Source organism: Pelophylax lessonae (assembly GCF_965119305.1).
Source record: "Pelophylax lessonae genome assembly, chromosome: 2".
NCBI lineage: Eukaryota > Metazoa > Chordata > Amphibia > Anura > Ranidae > Pelophylax > Pelophylax lessonae.
The window spans coordinates 451,200,862-451,222,110 of NC_138769.1; the positions used below are offsets into that span (position 1 = coordinate 451,200,862).

Consider the following 21,249-nt stretch of genomic DNA (forward strand, 5'->3'; position numbering starts at 1 on the left):
AAACAGGCATGATTTTGCAATCGACATCTCTGCATGGCTCAGTAATCACTGTCTGTGAACACAGTTTACAGTGCCGTCCAAAAAAGGAAACTTAAAGCTCTATCATGCCCTATCTGTATATGACCCAGAAATGCAGCTGTCTTCTCTGAGCCAAAGCTCATTTAAAATGGTCTGTTGCAAAACGAAAAGCTGTTCTGTGGTTAGACTAATCAAAATTTTACATTCTTTTTGGCAACCGCCATGTCTTTAAGACTAAAGAAGAGAGGGACCTTCAGGCTTATTAGCACTTCACTAGCACTAGTTCAAAAGCCTGCATCTCTGATGATATGGGGGTTCACTAGTGCGTATGGAATGGAATGGGCAGCTTGCACATCTGGAAAGACACCATCAGTGCTAAAAGATACAGTATATCCAGGTTTTAAAGCAGCATAGGCTCCTTTCCAGATGACTCCTTTTTCAGGGAAGGCCTTGCATATTTCAGTAGGACAATGCTAAACTGCATACTGCATCTATGACAGCAGCATGACTTTATAGTAGAAGAGTCTGGGTGCTTAACTGGCCTGCCTACAGTCCAGACATTTCACAAAACAGGAAAATTAATATTTGAATGAAAATATTTGGTGCATTTTGAAAAGAAAAACACGGCAAAGAATGCCCTGGACTGTTGAGCAGTTAGAATCCTATATCAGGCAAGGATGGGACAACAGTCCTCTCCCAAAACTCCAGCAACTGGACTCCTTAGTTCCCAGCCATTTACAGTGTTGTTAAAAGAAGAGGGGATGCTTCACCATGGTAAATATTGCCCTGCCCTGCCATGTTGCTACCATCAATTTCAAAATTACCTTATTTTTTCCCTATAACTGTACATTTTCTCAACCTAAACATTTGATATATTTTCTATTGTGAATAAAATATGGGTTTCTGAGATTTGCAAATCATTGCATTTTGTTTTTATGTAGATTCTATGCAGAGTCCCAACGTTTTTGAAATTGAAGTTGTGTAGCATTTTTGTTTTAGTAAAAAAAAATACCTAAAGCTGTAATCTATAAACAAGCAATTTAGTGAGAACATTACCCCGCCCCCACTTGCCTGCCATCTTCTATACAGCTCAATCCCATGTTTCATTCAGAGACAAAACGGGATAACTTTTAGTAATGCACACCATGGGCTTTGAAGGTGAGATGAAATGACACTTCCAGAGAGTCTGCAGGCGTCATTGAAGAATACAGTGTAACAATTTTCATTAATTCATATGTATATTAAAGGTGTAGCCTTTGATCATCATTTAGAAAAAAAATTAACAATATTTTTCACATTTTTTTATATGAAATCCCCCCCCCCCCCCCAAAAAATGTAAAATTCTAAATTTTTTTAAGTTTTTGGCCAATTTGTTTTCTGCTACCTATGTTTGGTAAAAAAAATCACAATAAGCGTATTTTGATTGGTTTGCGCTAAAAAGTTATTGCGTTTACTAACTAAGGGAAAGATTTCTGTCATTTGTGGTGTTTTTTTTTAACGAGTAATGGCGATCTGCGATTTTTTTTGCGGGACTGCGACATTGCGGCGGACAGATCGGACCCTTGACTGACATTTTTGACACTTTTGGGGGTACCAGTGACATTACTACAGTAATCAGTGCTATACATATGCACTGTTACTGTAAAAATTACACTGGCAGGGAAGGGGTTAATTTTATTGGAGAGGGAGGGGTTAATGTATGCCTGGTGCTTACTGACATGTGTAGGGGGAGGTGACTGAGTGACACAAGGGCAGATCGCAGGTTCAGCTATGCTGAACCCTGCAATCTGACCCTGCCTGTCACTTAGGAGATCCGCCCGCTTTGTTTACACAAACGGGCTGATCTCCAGACTCGATTCCCCGACGATCGGGGAAGAGCAGCGGCAATCGCTGCTGCTCCTCCCCTGGCCCGACTCCCGCTGTGACTGAATATAGAGGGAGCGAGCCTCCGGCGGCGCACGCGCGCCGCCGAGAAAGGGGAGTGTCTGGCGACGTAGGTCTACGTCGCCAGACGATAACGACCCACTTTGCCGCAGTAGAGCTCTAGTGAGCAGTGGCAAAGTGGTTAAACTTTTTATTTTCTTATTTGTTTTATTAAAAAAATGGTCAAAGTCTGTAAAAAGAACTGGTTTCCCAATTCCAGTTTAGAGGCCTGGGAAGGCATGGACCTTGAACATAATAAGGCTTCTAGCGAATTCTTCATGGGCCCACCCAGATTATCTGAACCTGCTGGCTTAAAGACTCGTGAACAATCCTGCTTCTTGGTTACTGATTTAACAACATGACTGTTGGAGCCCAGGACCTAAGCGATAGAAGTCATTTGGATTTGTTTATTCCTACCCTCCTAAAAACTAGGATGTCTTCTTTCTGCAAGATCTACCACCACACTTGGAAAACATACTTTGGTGCAAGACATGGCCATTTTTCACGCTAGGAAATTCCATGTGGGACAAGTTATTTCCTTTTTCCAAGGGATCCAGTCCTTGCCCTAAATACTATTAAAAGAGAAATATGGGGAAAAAATCATTTATTCTCACCTTGTTGGATGCAGTGTCGTTCCCCGCTGGCCCTACACTGATCGCTCTGCCCCCACCTCCCACGCTCACTGGAACACTGGTCTGTGGAGCTGTAAGCCAGCTGTCAGGCTTCATGGTGGAGCCTGATCCAGAGCCTGGACCAGCTCTGTGACATCAGCTGACAGCGGGCTTCAGCACGCTATCGGCTGAAAACAGATCACAGTAGTGCAGAATGAGCATCAATTTGGCTATACTTCTCCTTTAGGGGTAATTTCTCGGCTTCTTCTAGACCCTCCTTGCCTCTCATCCCTAGTGAGCTTGTTTGTTCATGGGGTCATGAACATTGCTTTTGGTTATTTTGCAGGATTTCATTTTTACCTGACTAAAAAAAGTTTATATTTTCTTTTTTTAGTCCTAGTCATAACAAAGACCAGGCAAAATCCCTCCCTAAAAAAAATTCCCTTTGAAATATCCAGCTGGAAATCAACACTATGAAAACGGTGCAATGAAATAATGAATGGTGCAAATATAATTTAACATCTAATGGACTGATTTAAATATATAACATCAAAAGTCTGCTTTTCAGAGCTTCCTGGTAAAGATTGCCAATGATCTGAGGTTACCTGTAGTGGTAGTGGATATGATGCATAGGAGGGAAGAGAGGAGGATGCAGAGCAAAAACCAGTGTAGGTCAGGATCTGTTGTGCTGGGTTATAAAGTATCTGCGGAGGAGGTGAATTAAAGTTGTGTTGTGAAATTGGTGCCTAGAAGAAAAAGGAAAAAAATAAGACATTTGAAAATTAGAAGTGCTTAAACTGTCTTGTAGGGCAAAATGGAAAAAGGTAAAGGATGCACAAACATCTTTTGCACACGAGGGAATTGCTTTACTTAGGCCTTTTATTTATTCACTATCAATATGCAATGACATGTTTCAGGATGCACGTGAACCCCCTTATCAGGTAACTTTTACAATGTTTACTATAAAGTAATTTTTTTTTTATAATCCTTCAGATGTTCAAGGCCCCATTCACACATGTGCGACTTTTCATGCGACTTTGGATCCTAAAGTCGTGTGACATGTCGCACACTGTTTCCAAATGTGAACTTTACATCTGTGTGACTACAAATCGCAGCAACTTCAAAGTAGTTCCTATACTACTTTGGAATGACTTATGCGATTTAGGACCATAGATCAACCTCAATGTAAACACTAAAAAGTCGCTTGAAAGTAGCACCTGCATGATACAGATGTGATTTGGGTATGACTTGTGAATGCCGGCACTGAAAAAAAAGGGGTGGTCCCCGCCAAAATCCATACAAGACCCTTATTCGAACATTACCCAATGTGAATGAGTATGGGGTACATAGCATCCCTACTACTCATTCACCAAAAAATTGAGTAAAGACACAACACGAGTTTTTGACCAGCCCTTTATTAAAAAATGTCCCCTGGTGTAGATCCATCGATAATCACGCCACCCCCGCCGACCCGAAATAAGAAAAAGAAAAAACCTCCAGCTCCGACATAGGCTCCCGCCGTCTGCCTGCTCCGCCGTGTGACAGTTTTTAAATAGCTAAGGGGCAGGGCCATCCACTGACGTGGATCTCAGGTTTTCGTGATGTCAGGTTTTTGCGTAATGCGCAGTTCCTGGGATTTCTTTTCCTTCCTCACTGACTTCTTTGGAGCTGAGATGAACTATTTCACTGCCTGCACTCCCAACGGTCGTCCGCATATAAGGATCTACTAGAGCCTCATGCTGCACCCTTAGTTTCTTTGTATGTAATCCCATAGGCCTGCCATTTAGCCATGTACCTAAGCTAAGGCAATTCAGGATATGTATTATTTGACCAAATAGGACTATAATTTTTTAAAGCCTGACACATGTTGCAATTTTATTAGGCCTAAAAAAAAATAAGATTCCAGGTCGGCAGATATAGGCTGTTTGTAGCCAGGTACTGGCAAAAGATTTTAGAGTAATGTTTAACTAGTGATTGTGTGTGTATGGGTGTGAGTCTCGCGCTGTCCTAAGAGGTATAGGTGGAGATACCCTTAATGCTGCATGTACTATTTCTTGTAAGCCACACAGTTGTAAGACAGAAAAAGTTGGGGGGAAGTACCGCGCTTCAAGGGGAATGTATGGTGTGTCAAAAATGTATATAGTAAATACTTGTGTAATATATAAAATTTATTGAATAATAAATATGCACAGTGGTAGTGTTAAATAATCCTTATATAGTGTCTTCTCTATAAATATATAAAAATACTAAAATATACCAATAAATCTAAAAGTGATCACGTATCAAAAATGAATCAATAAATATATATGGTGAAAAATAAATATTCATACAAATACATATAAAGTGCTTGTGGTGATGATAACAAATGCCTAAAACACGTATTAATTCATAAAGTGCCAATAAAGTGTACAGTGCAAATATAAACGGGTAAGTCTTTCTGTATATTGCACAACATGGAATAAAGTGCTCAAATCTATTTAAAAGGTGCTCAAGTGTCCCAAAAAAAAAAACAGATGAAGCATAAAAAGAGCACCCTACATGTCACATGGTGTAAAGGTGGAAGAAATTGTACTGAGACACCTGTGAAGAGGAAGATCATTTTTTTATGCTTCATCTGTTTTTTTATATTATTATATTTTTGTTCAATTAATTTTATATATTACACAAGTATTTACTATATACATCTTTGACACACCATACATTCCTCTTGAAGCGCGGTACTTCCCCCCATTTCTTTCAATGTTTAACTAGACCGAACAGACCGACCGTGAGACAGCAAGTCTCAGCATGTTATTTTATTAGGTCCCCATTGACTTTCATTACTCCTTCCTGATAGGCCCAGATCTGGTGCCAGAGGAGAAGATGTGTAGTGGATTAGAGGACGTGTAGTTGTGTTACTTCTTTGCAGAACTACGCAGCATTGGAGGACAACTACAGTTCCCTGAAGCCTGAACAGCTAGAGGGAGGTATAGAGATAAAAAGTTGCCCTAGAAGATCAGGGGCACTTAGCGCCAGACCGGGAAAAGAGACGGAGTGTGTGGCTCACAGCTCTTGAGTGCCCGCACAGCTTATCGTCAGTTATCTGGAGGCCTTGTGAGAGATTTCCATCCTGCTTTTGGCTATCCTGAGACCCTGAGCAAGTTCGCAATTCTGCTCTCAGCTATCCTAAGATGCACAGCAGGTTTGTCGATTCAGCGCCTGTCAGCTAAAGGCACAGAATGGTATCACAGGCCTGTCTTCCTGCTTTTTTTGAGACACAAGTTAGGACACAATCCTATTCCTGTTGGGCAAAAGATTTAACTGGGTTGGCGGTAGAGCATCACATTGACCCCTGAGGGGCCCCTCCTCCGCAAGAAGTTGCCACGGATGTGTCAGGGTTGATGGGAGGGTTACATACCCACCCTTTCATTTGCTCAGCAAACACAGATACATTAGACTAGACTACCACCTATCATCCCTACCATGCCAGCAAGACTGTATTTAGCGAAACTGCTCCTATGCTGTTACCCGTAGTCATATTCTGTCAACCCATAATCTGTCTTCTCATGTCAGGGGGCGGGAGCGAGGCTAAGGGTAAAGAAAGACAGATTCTGGTGGTAGAGGAAGGACAGAGAGGGCAATATGTCACAGAGATGTAAGCGCGAAACTGTATGTTGTTTACCAGGCGCTCGGGTTCTGCACATCACGGATCTGGTAGACAGGATAATTGGGGCTGGGGAAGACCCAGCTGTCATGGTACACGTGAGTACCAATAAAAAAGTTGGAGGAAGATGGAGAGTCCTAAAAACAATTTCAAGGACTTAGGAGCTAAATTGAGGAGTAGGACCTCCAAGGTAGTATTCTCAAAAATACTACCGGTACCACGAGCCACGCCAGAGAGGCAGCGGGAGATTAGGGAAGGTAACAAGTGGCTGAGGAGCTGGTGTAGAAAGGAGGGGTTCAGGTTCCTGGAGAACTGGGCTGACTTCTCAATTGGCTACCTGCTCTTTAGCAGGGACGGACTGCACCTAAATGGGGAGAGCGCAGCCCTACTGGCAGAAAAGATGGGCAAAAAGTTAGAGGGGCCTTTAAACTAGGTGATGGGGGGAGGTTCGATGTGGAGCTAACCAGTGGGGAGCAAGGTTCAGCAGGGAATATTGAGGGCATTAGCCGTAGGGTGACCAGAAATCCAAAACCCAAGGTAGATAAGGGACAAATCCAAAGTGCAGCCTCATAATATCTAACAAGGATATAGTATTCAACCGGACAAAATTACGAGGTTTGTATACCAATTGGGAAAGAAAAGGGTGCGCTGATTATATGAAAGGCTGCAACCAGAATATAAAAAGTAATGATGTTTAAAAGTGATGGTGCGCTTTTCAATAAATGTGAAATATACACAAAATATATTATACACAGTTAACGTATAAATATTGTGACAGTGGAAAAAAACACAATAATATCCAAATAAAGTTGAACAGTGAACAAATAGTCCCATGTAATTCAACCTATATGTGAATCAAAAAAATAATGCATGAAAAATGAAGTCCATTATAAGTAAAGTGATGATAACAAAAATGTAAGTGGAGAGTCCAATAAAAAATCTTTCAAGTCAAAGCCCTATTGGAGGAAACGCGTCAGGAGGGAGGCGTGCCGTCATTGCGTCACTCGGAGTCCGTGCTGCAGCCGGACCTGAGACGAAATAGAGATCCTCTGCCTGTAATTCAAATAATTTCCTGCTCGCAAATACTCAACGAATTGTAAGTGCAATCTTGTTTTTTAATAAAACCATACAAAAGGTAATGCACTATCAGTACTCTTTATGCCTTACATGTATACCGGAATATGGTGAGAAACATTTATGCTCATCTTAAGGGATCAAGAGGCTACCTTTGTTTGAGTAATGGGAACAAGTGTGAGCCATCCATTCACATCATAAAGGGATAAATAGAGTGCCTACAATGTCATCTACCAATTTAGAGGCTGTTTTTTCTCTATTATCTGGTAAGAGGCTTGCATCAATTTCATCACCTGTGTGACCGTGCACGTGTGGTAGGTGGATATTAGGACATCGACATCACTTTCACAGGAATTGTTTCAATCAGGCACTTACCTTCTTTTCCGCCGGGTAAGGAGGCATTTCACCAGGTGGAGGGAACATCACAATCACTTGAAAGATTTTTTATTGGACTCTCCACTTACATTTTTGTTATCATCCCTTTACTTATAATGGACTTAATTTTTCATGCATTATTTGTTTGATTCACATATAGGTTGAATTATATGGGACTATTTGTTCACTGTTCAACTTTATTTGGATATTATTGTGTTTTTTTCCATTGTATACCAATGCTAGAAGTCTGGCTAACAAGATGGGAGAACTGGAGCTGCTAATGTATGAGGAGGATTTTGATTTTGTGGGAATTTCAGAGACTTGGCTTGACAGCTGTCCTGATTGGCTGGCACTCATTCAGGGGTATTCGCTTTATCGCAGAGATAAGGGGGGTGAAAAAGGGGGAGGGGTATTCCTGTATATCAAGAACGATGTGCAAGTGAATAAGAGGGACAATGTCACTAATCGAGCTAGGCAGGAGGTGAAATTCTTATGGGTAGAGCTACTAAGGGCAAAGTAATACTGAGTGTATGGTATAGGCCCCCCAACCAGAGGGAGGAGGGGGAGCGGACCTCCTATCACAGCTTGGAATGGCGGCAAGGATTGGAAATGTCATTTTAATGGGGGATTTAATTATCCCGATATAGACTGGGCAGAAGGAACCGCGCCTTCATCTAAAGTTCGCCATTTCCTAAATGTTTTGCAATGTTTACGCTCAAACGAGAAACAATGCTTTACTAGAACCACTGATTTTGAATAATACAGACCTGATCGCGGATGTAGAAATACGGGGCAACTTAGGAAATAGTGAGCACAGGTCAATTCGTTTCAGTATAAATCACAAAAATAGGAAACACAAGGATAAGACAAGGACACTGAATGTCAAAAGAGCCAACTTCCTTAAACTGCGCTAGATGATATTAAATGGGATAGAATCCCAAGAACAAAGAACACTGAGGAAAAATGGGAATGCTTTCCGAACATACTAAATAAAGGTATTGGCCAGTGCATTCCAACAGGGAACTAGTTTAAAAGAGCTAAAATAAACCCTGGGTTCCAATGTAAAAATGCATATAAAAACAAAAGAAAAGGCCTTCAAAGAAATACAAGGCTGAGGGGACATTGTCAGCATTTCAACATTACAAAGAATGCAATAAAGAAATGTAAGAGTGCAATCAAGGCCGCTATGATAGAACACAAAAGGCATATAGCAGAAGAGAGTAAAAGAAACCCCAAGAAATTCTTTAAGTGTATAAATAGTAAGAAAAAGTGAGGCCAGAACATATTGGCCCCATAAAGAATGATGAAGGGAATTTGTTCGGAACCTTTACCTTCTCTCTGTCCTTTATAGCCAAATTCCCTTCCACAAGCAGTGGTATCAGTAGGGAGCATTGATAGTTTAAAAAACTATTAGATGGGCACCTTAACGACTATAACATAAAGGGGTATACAATGTATTATTGTCAGCAAACACACACACACTCATCATAGGTTGAATTAGATGGACTGGTGTCTTTTTTTCAACCTCAATAACTATGTAAATGGGGAATGGTTGGAGATGGCTCTTGGGGCATATTGGAGGTTCGTTAAGAAGGGACAGAAGAAGAAACCCCTATATACACTATATTACCAAAAGTATTGGGAAGCCTGCCTTTACATGCACATGATTTTTAACCTCTTTACGACTGGCAGGCAGCCGCCCCTGCGCAAACCGCCGTAACTGTACGACGGTCGCAAAAAGGAGGCTAGGGGGTGCGCGCGCAGCCGGCGGTGCACTACCACCCCCGCTCGTCAGTGGGGAAGCCGATGCAGCGAGCAGGTGTCTCCGACTGCCGTCTGATACTCGCGATTGCTCTCCGTTGAGAGAAAAGAACGGTCAGCTGTTGTAAACACAGCTGACCGTTCTTCTCCCTGGAATGATCATAGAGCCCCTGTGATCCTTCTATATAGGATCGAAGGTCTCTATGGTCATTTCACAAGCCACGCCCCCCCCCACAGTTAGAATCACTCTCCTAGGCTCACCTTTAACCCCTTGATCACCCACAATGTTAACCCCTTCCCTGCCAGTGTCATTATTACAGTAACAGTGAATATTTTTAGCACAGATTACTGTAGTAATGTCACTGGTCCTCCCAAAAGTGCCATAAATGTCAGTCAGGGGTCCCATCTGTCAGCCGCAATGTCGCAGTCCCACAAAAAATCACAGATCGCCACCATTACTAGTAAGGAAAAAAAAAACAATAAAAATTACGTAAACCTTTCCCGTAGTTAGTAGACGCAATCATTTTTGCACAAACCAATCAAAATACTCTTATTGCGATTTTTTTTAACCAAAAATATGTATCAGAAAACAAATTGGCCTAAAATGTGGGTGAGCACATGGGCGCGAAGAGTGGCGATCGGTGATGCGGTGTGTCACTCTGACTAACGTAGGCTCTTTACCATGTGACCAGCTGTGTTCAATCACAGCTGGTCACATAGTATACAGGAAGAACCATTGATCAGCTTTCCTTAGTTCGTGCCTGACAGGCACGAGTAGAGGAGAGCTGATCTGTGGCTCTCCTGACAGGGGCAAGTCTGCACTGGTAATCAGAGCATTGATTATCAGTGCAGACCCTTGGGGGGTGCCACTAGAACCACCAGGGATGCCCACCCATGACCCCAGGGATGCCCACCATGGCCACCAGGGATGGCAATCGGGGCTCAGGGAGCCCGCCAGTGCCCTCCCCATCAGTGCTGCCCACCAGTGCCCTCCCCATCAATGCTGCCCATCATTGCCATCTATCAGTGCCACCCACCAGTGCCCATTATTACCCACCAGTGCTACTCATCAGTGCCGATCAGTGCCCGTCAATGCTGCCTATCAGTGCTCACCAATGCTGCATATCAGTGATACCTATCAGTGCCACATATCAGTGCCCATCAGTGCTGCCTATCAGTGCTGCATATTAGTGCCACCCCATCAGTGCCTCCTCATCAGTGCCTGTCAGTGCAGCCTCATCAGTGCAGGAAAAAAACGTATCTATTTACAAAATTGTATAACATAAACAAAAAAAATATATATATATATTTTTTTTTCAAACTTTTCGGGCTTTTTTTATTTGTTTATCAAAAAAGAAAAAACCTTGCGGTGATCAAATACCACCAAAAGAAAGCTCTATTTGTGGGAAAAAAATGACATAAATTTGGTTTAGGTACAGTGTTGCATGACGACGCAATTGTCATTCAAAATGCAACAGCGCTAAAAGCTGAAAATTGGCCTGGGCAGGAAGGGGCTGAAAGTGCCTGGTATTGAAGTGGTTAATGACATCCCAGTCTTAGTCCGTAGGGTTCAATATTGAGCTGACCCATCCTTTGGAGCTATAAAAGCTTCAAATTCTCTGGGAATGCTGTCCACAAAGTTTAGGAGTGTGTCTATGGAAAAATTTGACCATTCTTCCAGAAGTGCATTTGTGAGGTCAGGCACTGATGTGGACGAGAAGGCCTGGCTCACAATCTCAGCTCTAATTCATTCCAAGGGTGTTCTATCAGCTTGAGGTCAGGACTCTGTGCAGGCCAGTCAAGTTCCTCCACCCCAAACACGCCCATCCATGTCTTTATGGACATTGTTTGTGCACTGGTGCGCAGTCATGTTGGAACAGGAAAGGGGCTATCCCCAAACTGTTCCCACAAAGTTAGCAGCAATAAATTGTCCAAAATATCTTAGAATGCTGATGCCTTAAGAGTTCCCTTTACTGGAACTAAGGGACCAAGCCCAACCCCTGAAGAACACCCCCACACTATAACCCCCTCTCCACCAAATGATTTGGACCAGTGCACAAATCAAGGTCCATAAGGACAAGGATGAGCGAGTTTGGGGTGGAGATGCCTGACTGGCCTGCACAGAGTTCTGACCTCAACCAGATAGAACACCTTTGGGATACTTTAGAGCAGAGCCAGGCCTTCTCATCCTCATCAGTGCCTGACATCACAAATACACTTCTGGAAGAATGTTTAAACATTCCCATAGACACACTCCTAAACCTTGTGCTCAGCCTTCCCAGAAGAGTTGAAGCTGTTATAGCTGCAAAGGGTGGGCCAACTCAATAGTGGACCGTATGGACTAAGACTAGGTTGCCCTTTAAAAGTTCATGTGCATGTAAAGGCAGGTGTCCCAATACTTTTGGTTATATAGTGTATGTCTATCCTGGAAAGGGAAAAATGAGTTTTAGAGAAACATGAACGGTGGTGTTCATGAGGGTGTCTATCCCTCCAGAATTGCGTCCACCCCCCTTCCAACAGAAAGAGATATAGTGTGGTAACTCTGCAGTTAGGGCCTGTTATAATCAGGGGGTGGGAAAATGCTTGTCCAGATGGGAGTCTATATACTTATTAAAGTCACCCAAAATAAAGATTGGTACATTTGGTTTATCTAGTGGAAAGGACAGTAATTGCCTTAACGCCATAGTGGAAAAGGGAGGAGGAATATATTGTACACAATAGATAAAATGTACAGTCATGGCCAAAAATATTGGCACCCCTGAATTTCTGTCAAATAATGGACCACTTCACACAGAAAATTGTTGCATTTACAAATATTTAGGCATTAAACTCACAGGTATCATTTGTGCTGACAATATAAAAATCACACTGGCAACCAGTGTGAAGTGTTAAAATGGTGAAAAATTGTCTCAACCTTTGTTGTGTGTCTCTGTGTGCCAGACAGAGCATGGAGAAGAAAAAGAGCAGCACAGAATTGTCTGAGGATATGAGAAGAAATATCGTGGAAAAGCATGGACAATCCCAAGGTTACAAGCCCATCTCCAGACATCTTAATGTTCCTGCGTCCACTGTGCACAACATTGTCAAGAAGTTTACAGCCCATGGCACTGTAGCTAATCTCCCTGGACATGGACGAAAGAGGAAAATTTGTCAAAGATTGCAACAAAAGATTGTTTGAATGGTGGATAAAGAACCTCAATCAACTTCCAGACAAATTTAAGCTGACCTTCAGGCACCGGGTACAACTGTGTCGATTTGCACTATACGTTGCCATTTGAATAAAAAAGGATGCTATGGTAGGTGACCCAAGAGGAACCCACGACTGACACAGAAACTGGCCCAGATTGGAGTTTGCCAAAACTTACTGTACCTGAGGAAGCCAAAATCCTTATGGGGAGAATGTGCTATAGAAAGACGAAACAAAATTACATCTTTATTTACCAGTGCACAAGAATATCTGTCACAGTGCCCCAAAAACCTCTGTACCAGTACACAAAACCTCAGTCATAGTACCCCATCACATCTTTACCAGTGCACAAAGCATCTGTCACAGTGCTCCATCACATCTGTACCAGTGCACCAAACATGTCATAGTGCCCCATAACATCTGTACCAGTGCACAAAACATCTGTCACGTGTCCTCATGAACATCTGTACCAGTGCACAAAACATCTGTCACAGTGTCCCCATGAACATCTGTCAGTGTCCCCATGAACACCTGTACCAGTGAACAAAACATCTGCAAGAGTGCAATAGTGTTCCATTGTAAAACCAATATCTGTCAATGTTCGCAGGTGGACGATCAACATCTATCATAGTGTACAAGTGCACAAAAACATCTGTTAGTGTACCAGTGTTCCACCAATAAATAAATAAAATATTTAAAGTGCCCCAGTGCTCGCGTGCAAACAGCAATCGCACCACACGTGAGGTATCGCCGCCAATGTCAAAGCGAGATCAATAAATCTAGCACCAGAACTCCTGTGTAACTCTAAACTGGTAACTAGCAAAGGCTTATAAAGTGTCGCCTACGAAGATCTAAATACTAAAGTTTGGCGCCATTGCGCAATTTTTAAAGCATGATTTGTTTGGTATCTATATACCTAGCGCAACACCATATTTTATATTTTATCAAAAGTTTGGGTTTTTATATTGCCATCTGAATAAAAAAGGATTCTATGGTAGGTGACCCAAGAGGACCCACTGCTGACACACAAACCTAAAAAAGCCAGATTGGAGTTTGCCAAAACTTACTGTACCTGAGGAAGCCCAAATCCTTTTGGGGAGAATGTGTTGTGGAAAGACTGAACAAAATTACATCTTTATTTACCAGTGCACAAGAACATCTGTCACAGTGCCCCAAAAACCTCTGTACCAGTGCATAAAACCTCGGTCATAGTGACCCATCACATCTTTACCAGTGCACAAAGCATCTGTCACAGTGCCCCATCACATCTGTACCAGTGCACAAAACATGTCACAGTGCCCCATCACATCTGTACCAGTTCACAAAACATCTGTCACAGTGTCCCCATGAACATCTGTACCAGTGCACAAAACATTTGTCACAGTGTCCCCATGAACATCTGTACCAGTGCACAAAACATCTGTCACAGTGTCCCCATGAACATCTGTACCAGTGCACAAAACATCTGTCACAGTGTCCCCATGAACACCAGTACCAGTGAAAAAAACATCTGCAAGAGTACAATAGTGTTCCATTGTAAAATCAATATCTGACAATGTCCGCAGGTGGACGATCAACATCTATCATAGTGTACAACTGCACAAAAACATCCATTAGTGTACCAGTGTTCCACCAAAAAAAAAATATATATATATATTTAAAGTGCCCCAGTGGTCCCGTGCAAAGGTGTATGCACACATTGGTCCCACACGCATACGTAAACAGCAATCGCACCACGCTTGAGGTATCACCGCCCATGTCAAAGCGAGAGCAATAAATCTAGCACCAGAACTCCTGTGTAACTCTAAACTGGTAACTAGCAAAGGCTTATAAAGTGTCGCCTACGAAGAATTAAATACTAAAGTTTGTCGCCATTGCGCAATTTTTAAAGCATGATTTGTTTGCTATCTATTTACCTAGCGCAACACCATATTTTATATTTTACCAAAAGTTTGGGTATTATATTGTCTTTGTGTGCATTGAAATTCATTAAATGTATTTAGGCGTTAGTGTGAGAAATTGCTGTCGAAAAACTGCTGCCAAATAACGTGTGACATAAAAATTTGCAAAACCCACCATTTTATTTTCTGGAGCCTCTGCTACAAAAATATATAATGTTTTGGGGTTTGAAGTAATTTTCTAGAAAAAAATACAGATTTTTACTAATAAAGTGTAGAAATCAGGTCTGGTCTTAAAGTGGATAATGCCTGAAGTACTCCTTGGATGTTGCGCTTCCCTGTGTTGCCAGGCTGTGAAAAAGTTTCACACATGGTATCACCATGCTCAGGTTGAGTAGCATAATATGTTTTGGGGTGTAGTTGCAAGTATGCCTATGCTGTGCATGAGAAATAACTTGTTAATATTAAATTTTTCAGAAAAAAAAAATAATTTCTTAATTTTCCAAAGGAAAAAAATTGTAGGAAAATATTACAACTTCAAAAAACTTGCCATGTCTCTAACTAAATACCTTGGACTTTCCACTTTCCAAAAAGGGGAATTTGGAGAAAAAAAAAAAGATAGACTTGGGCCTCATCCAACAGAATACATACACGAAATTAAGAAATTACTGGAGTGAAAACACCAGTACGTTACATTAATGGACTATACCATCCACGGAAAGGAGACATGTTAAATAAAAGCATTAAACTTTTATTATTAAACCAGTTTAAAATGTTTCAAAATAGGTTTTAGTACCCCAACAGGGAAGAAAGTGTCATACAAAATCATACACATAATAAAATCCACCAATATATACAGATTCAAACAATACAATCCATACAGTGGTATCATATGGTGTTGTCTGTGCAGGCTGTCTGTACGGTCAATGTTTCGCCACTAACTTGGCTTCTTCTGGACCTAGACAAATGACAGATTTTAGAGCTGCCTAAAACATGGTGTAACACATTTATATTTTTATAAAAAATAAAAACCCCAGTGGTGATCCACTTTATTGTACACTGATATATTTTAAAAACATTTTCTAAAAAAACCTCCACTGTACTACAACTGGATGATCAAATGCATATTGTATGTAGGTTAAACACAAAATATTGACATTGCAAGGATAAACCCCTATACATATAATGTGATGCCCAAGCAGCAAAAATGTTGAAAAAATGTGTCCATAAGAGGATCCTGTATTGATGTATCAAATGCAACACATGCAGTATCTATATAGAGACTCATGTCCATATAGTGATATATAAGTTCACGAACTTTGAAAGTCACCATGGATGCATGAGAATGTTGTAGTGTGATCTAGAGAAGAACCCACTAAATAAGAGTAAAGGATATGCAGACGTACAACCACCTCCCTCCACACTATGGTATAATAATAATAAAGTCTGTTTCCAGGAAGGTTTTGGTCCTTAGTGTTAACCATATAGATCACACACACATTGATTGATGGATAACAGTGCTGGGATATCTGGTGCCCAGGACAAACATGGCAAACTGCACCCCCCACCCCCAAGATGTATGAACATTATGTGTCAGCATGCTTACCCCCTATGCATAAATTCCCTCTCCTCCCAAGACAAATCCAACCCCTGCTGAAATCCTCCCTCCCAGCAAAAAACTTCCCCCATTCCCCACTCCCAGCCCCCACATTTGCCCTCCTAGCACAAATATGCCCTGACATCCCCATTAGCACAAATTCCTTCCCCCTCCCTCCCTCCAAAAGAAAAATGTCCACTCCTAGCACCAATCCCCTTCCACCTCTACCATATCACTACATCTAGCACAAACACCCCAAATCCCCCCTCCTAGTACAAATCCTCCTTTGCCATCCCCCCTCCCAACACAAAACCCCCCAAATCACTTTTCCTAGCACTCCCCAATTTCCCCTTCTACAACAGTTTTTACCCCTCTTCTGCCCCCCAAATTCCCCCAGCCAACACAAATACCCTCCCCCCACTTCACATGACACCAAAGATGCCCAGGGCAACTTCCCCTCCAGCCCCTCCTGCCCACTCCTTATCCCAGCCCTGATCGAAGCTACACAGGTTGGGGGCTAATGAGCAGTAGCGTGGTCACACATACATAGGTTGATATCTAATGAGCAGTAGCGTGATCCAGGGGAGGGTTGTAAGTTCCTATGACCTCCCTCACACACTATACTGAAAAGCTTGTTCATGCATATATGCGCTGGATGATGGTATGTCAAAGTTTCAGATGTGAGCACATTGATCGTACATGAAAATCCTTTTGTAGGTCAATGTAGAAGCGTGGCCCAGAGGAGGCCTCCAACCAAAGAACCCTTCTATACCTCCCTCACACGCCTTTGTAAATCACCACCTATTCATCAGTGGCTCAAAGAGTCTCTTGTGTAAACTGCAGGTTTTCCCATCTTATTTAAACATCCACTGAGAAATAGTCAGTTCCCTTGGGACTCAAAGACTGGGTATCACGAAACAAAAAAAGTCCTGGGCTTCCATGCATGTATTTAGTAGTCAATATACTTACATACTCACTCAGCCTTGCTTGCTTCCAAAGTTAAATCATTGGGTCATCCGACTTGAGAAAAGTGGAGGACAGAACGCCAACCTGACCGGGTTTCGCCTTATCTGCAAGCTGCCTCAGATGTATGGTTACCATGTTTGGCATGCATCACATCTCATTTTAAAATGGCCGCTCAGTCTCCATCATGCATGCGCGCTGCGTCATGATGTCACCCGTGAATAAACTGTCGCAATGGCGTATATGCAAATGGCATTCGCATCTTAGTCCTAAGTATACTTATACTAATAAACATGTAGAATAGAGGCACTACACAATGCCTACAGGTAAGTGCAAATTGTGCCATCTAGTGGAGAAAACTAAGTAAGCCCATCTAAACTGTATCAGAGTAATGCAGTGTACAATTCTTTAGACTTAATGCAGATAGCATACTTGTTGATAGGCTTACTACACCACATCCATTCATTAAATCATTTAGGTGGGTGCATGTCAAAATTTTTTTCTAAAAATCAAATAGTTGTACAACTACACAGGTAGCCTTATCTCTAATATCCAGACAAGTTCAGTTTCAAGAGACCTGTCATTCCTTTGTATCTTAAATACCCAATTCAAACCTTGTATATGTAAATAAAATAAAAAATCCACCTGGTTTTATGTTGAAGGACCAACGTGTCGAAGTCCCCCCTCCTAGTACTCCAGAGGTGGACTTCAATGACCCAACAGGAATCTAGGGTTTCTATTGTGTTCCAAACACACATGCCTGGCCAGAGGGAATTTGAGTTGCTATGTCTAAATCTCATATATGTGATCCTGTATTCTCTTACGTATCGTGTGTATCGTCTTATCAATGTAAATCGCATCGTCTTATCAATGCAAAATTATCCACAGGCAGAGAATCATATAGACTACCCTTATAGTGTTGCAGTCGGCCTTTTGCCTACACCTTAATGTCCTCCCAGTTGGTAAGACTAGTGTATCCCCTTCAGTCATGAAGGTATAAAATTCACATCTCCCACATTTATGCATTCCTGCACGCGTCTGTAACCTGGGGGGTACCCATATAATGTCACTATGGACTAATAGTTTCCCCTAGTGATTGGCTTTCTTATAGATTAATTTTGGATGCTTTATGGTAAATTTTCGAACCGAGAAGTCCTCCTTCAATAAGTGTCAATGTTTGGCACAGATATTCCTCATTTCATTCGAAAAGCTCTGTTTATGGTATATAGGTATGTGCAAACGTACTTTGAAACAAAGACTGGAATACCCCTATACCCAGTATAAATCTAGAAAGAGAGAAGCACCGGTTATTTACCATAATTGATGAAGTGCATCTTGGCAATATCATCGATAAGGACGCAGTTTGAATTTCTCAAGGTAGAACATCCAAGGATCCCAGAGTTCTATGCCCTTCCCAAAATAAGTCGGTCAGCAACCCCCCAGGATGCCCAATTATTTCATGGGTAGGATCGCTCACCGAACGAACAAGCAAATACATAGACAAAACTTTGCAATCCTTTGTATTAAATCAGTTTTCATTTGTTAAGGACACTTTACATCTTGACTATCCCCAGAGATGCAATTTAGTTAATTTTCAACATTGAAGCCTATTCATCAATTCCACATTCAAAAGACCTTCAGGTTATTGATAAAACGCTCTCCAAGAGAGCAGTGGATAACCAGGGCCATAATTATTTTGTAATCAGGATATTGGAATTCTTGTTAACCCACAAAAAGTTCCAATTTGGTGACGACAAGTCTTACTGCCAAGCCAAGGGCACCGCTATGGGCATGAATTGTGCCCCAGCATATGTTAATTTATATCTGGGTGACTGGGAGACCTGGCTCTTTGAAAGGGGGCATTGTCGTGTGACTGTCCAAGATTATAGCTTGCTACAGTTACATCAACGACGCCCTCATCCTCTGGACGGGCTCAGAGAAAAAGGCCCAGGAGTTTGTGAGGGGACCGGCCACAAACCCCTACAATTTAAGCTTCACTAGTGAACTTGATAGGAGGAAAATAACATTTTTAGAGGTGGAATTGGACGGAAGGGGAGGGGTTAAAACCAGATTGTTTAGAAAGTCCATGGCTACCAACAGCCTTCTGGATGCGAATAGCTTTCATCCTGGTCCCCTCATCCAAGATATTCCAGTGGGCCAATGTCTAAGAGCACATAGGAATTGTTCAGATATAGTGAAATTTGAGGTGGAAGCGAACAACTTATGTTAGTGATTCCCATAGCGGGAATATAAAAAGAAATGGCTCAGCAAAGCCTACTAGGGAGCTAAGAACTCAAACCGTGAGGCGTTAATTTTTAGGCAGAGCGAGGTTAATGCAAATTCCCAGGACATAACTAGGGTGAGCTTACAATATACAGAGCTTTCAAATGAAGTGAGAAATATCTGTGCCAAACATTGGCACTTATTAAAGGAGGACTCCTTGGTTCAAAAATGTACCAGTGCATTTAAATTTGATCTATATAAAAGCCAAATCACAAGGGGAACTATTGGTCCATAATGATAAAAGGTTCCCCCCAGGTTACAGATGCATGCAGGAATGCATAAATGTAGGAGATGTGAATTCTGTACCTTCATGATTGAAGGGGATATACTAGTCTTACCAACAGAGAGGACAGTAAGGTTACATAGTTACATAGTTACATAGTAGGCGAGGTTGAATAAAGACAATAGTCCATCCAGTTCAACCTGTGTAGGTGTGTGTGACTGTAATCATCTAACATAGCCCTCAATCTCCTGATCCTTGAGATGTAAGTCTAAGAGTCTTTTGAAAGTCACCATACTACCCGCAGAAACCACCTCTTGTGGTAGACAATTCCACAATCTTGTAGCCCTAACAGTAAAGAACCCCCCACGTTGCCTGAGGTTAAAACGCTTCTCCTCTAATCGCATTGTATGTCCTCGAGTCCTCATGCAATTCCTTCGAATGAACAGCTTTTCTTCTAAGCTGAGATCCCCATTAAGATATTTATAAATTGCTATCATGTCCCCTCTCAGACGTCTTTTCTCCAGGGAAAATAAATCGAGCGATTGCAGCCGCTCTTCATAGGTAAGGTCCTCCAACCCCCTAATCAGTTTAGTTGCCCTTCTCTGGACTTTCTCCAGCTCCAACACATCCCTCCTGAGGACTGGCGACCAGAACTGGACAGAATACTCCAGATGCGGTCGGACCAGAGTTTTATAAAGTGGAAGGATTATAGTCTTATCTCTGGAATACATCCCTTTCTTTATGCATGCTAATATTCTGTTGGCTTTGGAAGCTGCCGCTTGGCATTGCATGCTGTTGCCTAATCTATCATCAACTAAGACTCCCAAATCTTTCTCCATTTTTGATTCCCCCAAGGGTTCCCCTCCTAACGTGTATTGTGCTTTTATGTTTTTGGTCCCCAAGTGCAAAACCTTACACTTCTCCACATTAAACCTCATTTGCCATGTCGTTGCCCACTCCGTAATTTTGTCCAGGTCATTCTGTAGGATATCTGCTTCATGCTGTGCAGTTATCGCCCTGGCCAATTTTGTGTCATCTGCAAAAACTGATAACGAACTACTGATCCCTTCCTCAATGCTGTTTATGAATAAATTGAACAAGGTTGGTCCCAGGACTGAGCCCTGGGGCACCCCGCTTACTACCTCAGACCAGTCTGAGTATGCGCTGTTTATTACTACCCTTTGGACACGGCCTTTTAGCCAATTCCGTATCCAAGAGCAAACCCTGCTGTCGATACCTGCAGACCTTATTTTATAAATTAAGCGCTTGTGGGGAACTGTATCAAACGCCTTAGCGAAATCCAAGTACACCACATCCACTGGTCTCCCCCTATCTAGCTCACAGCTCACTTCCTCGTAGAATGCTAAGAGATTGGTTTGACAAGAACGCCCATTTGTAAACCCGTGCTGGTTACTACTGATGATGTTGTTGTCTTTAGCATACTCTACGATATAGTCCCTTATCATCCCCTCCAAAAGTTTACATATTATTGATGTCAGACTGACAGGCCTATAATTTCCCGGGATATGTCTCTGGCCCTTTTTGAATATCGGAATCACGTTAGCCTTCCTCCAATCCCCTGGTACATCTCCTGTCCTAATACTGTCAGCAAAGATCAGGAACAGTGGTCTAGATATAACCATACTGAGTTCCTTGAGCACTCTCGGATGTACGCCATCCGGGCCTGGTGATT

At 42.0% G+C, this 21,249-nt stretch overlaps 1 protein-coding gene across 1 annotated transcript in view; it reads right to left on the reverse strand.

Moving 5' to 3' along the window:
• Window positions 1–21,249, reverse strand: part of TMEM255B (transmembrane protein 255B) — an 86,606-nt gene that overhangs the window by 3,752 nt on the left and 61,605 nt on the right. Inside the window, exon 8 of the mRNA XM_082246008.1 lies at window positions 3,158–3,298. Within this exon, the coding sequence (XP_082102134.1) occupies window positions 3,158–3,298 (141 nt within the window). The remainder of the gene's footprint in view (window positions 1–3,157; window positions 3,299–21,249) is intronic.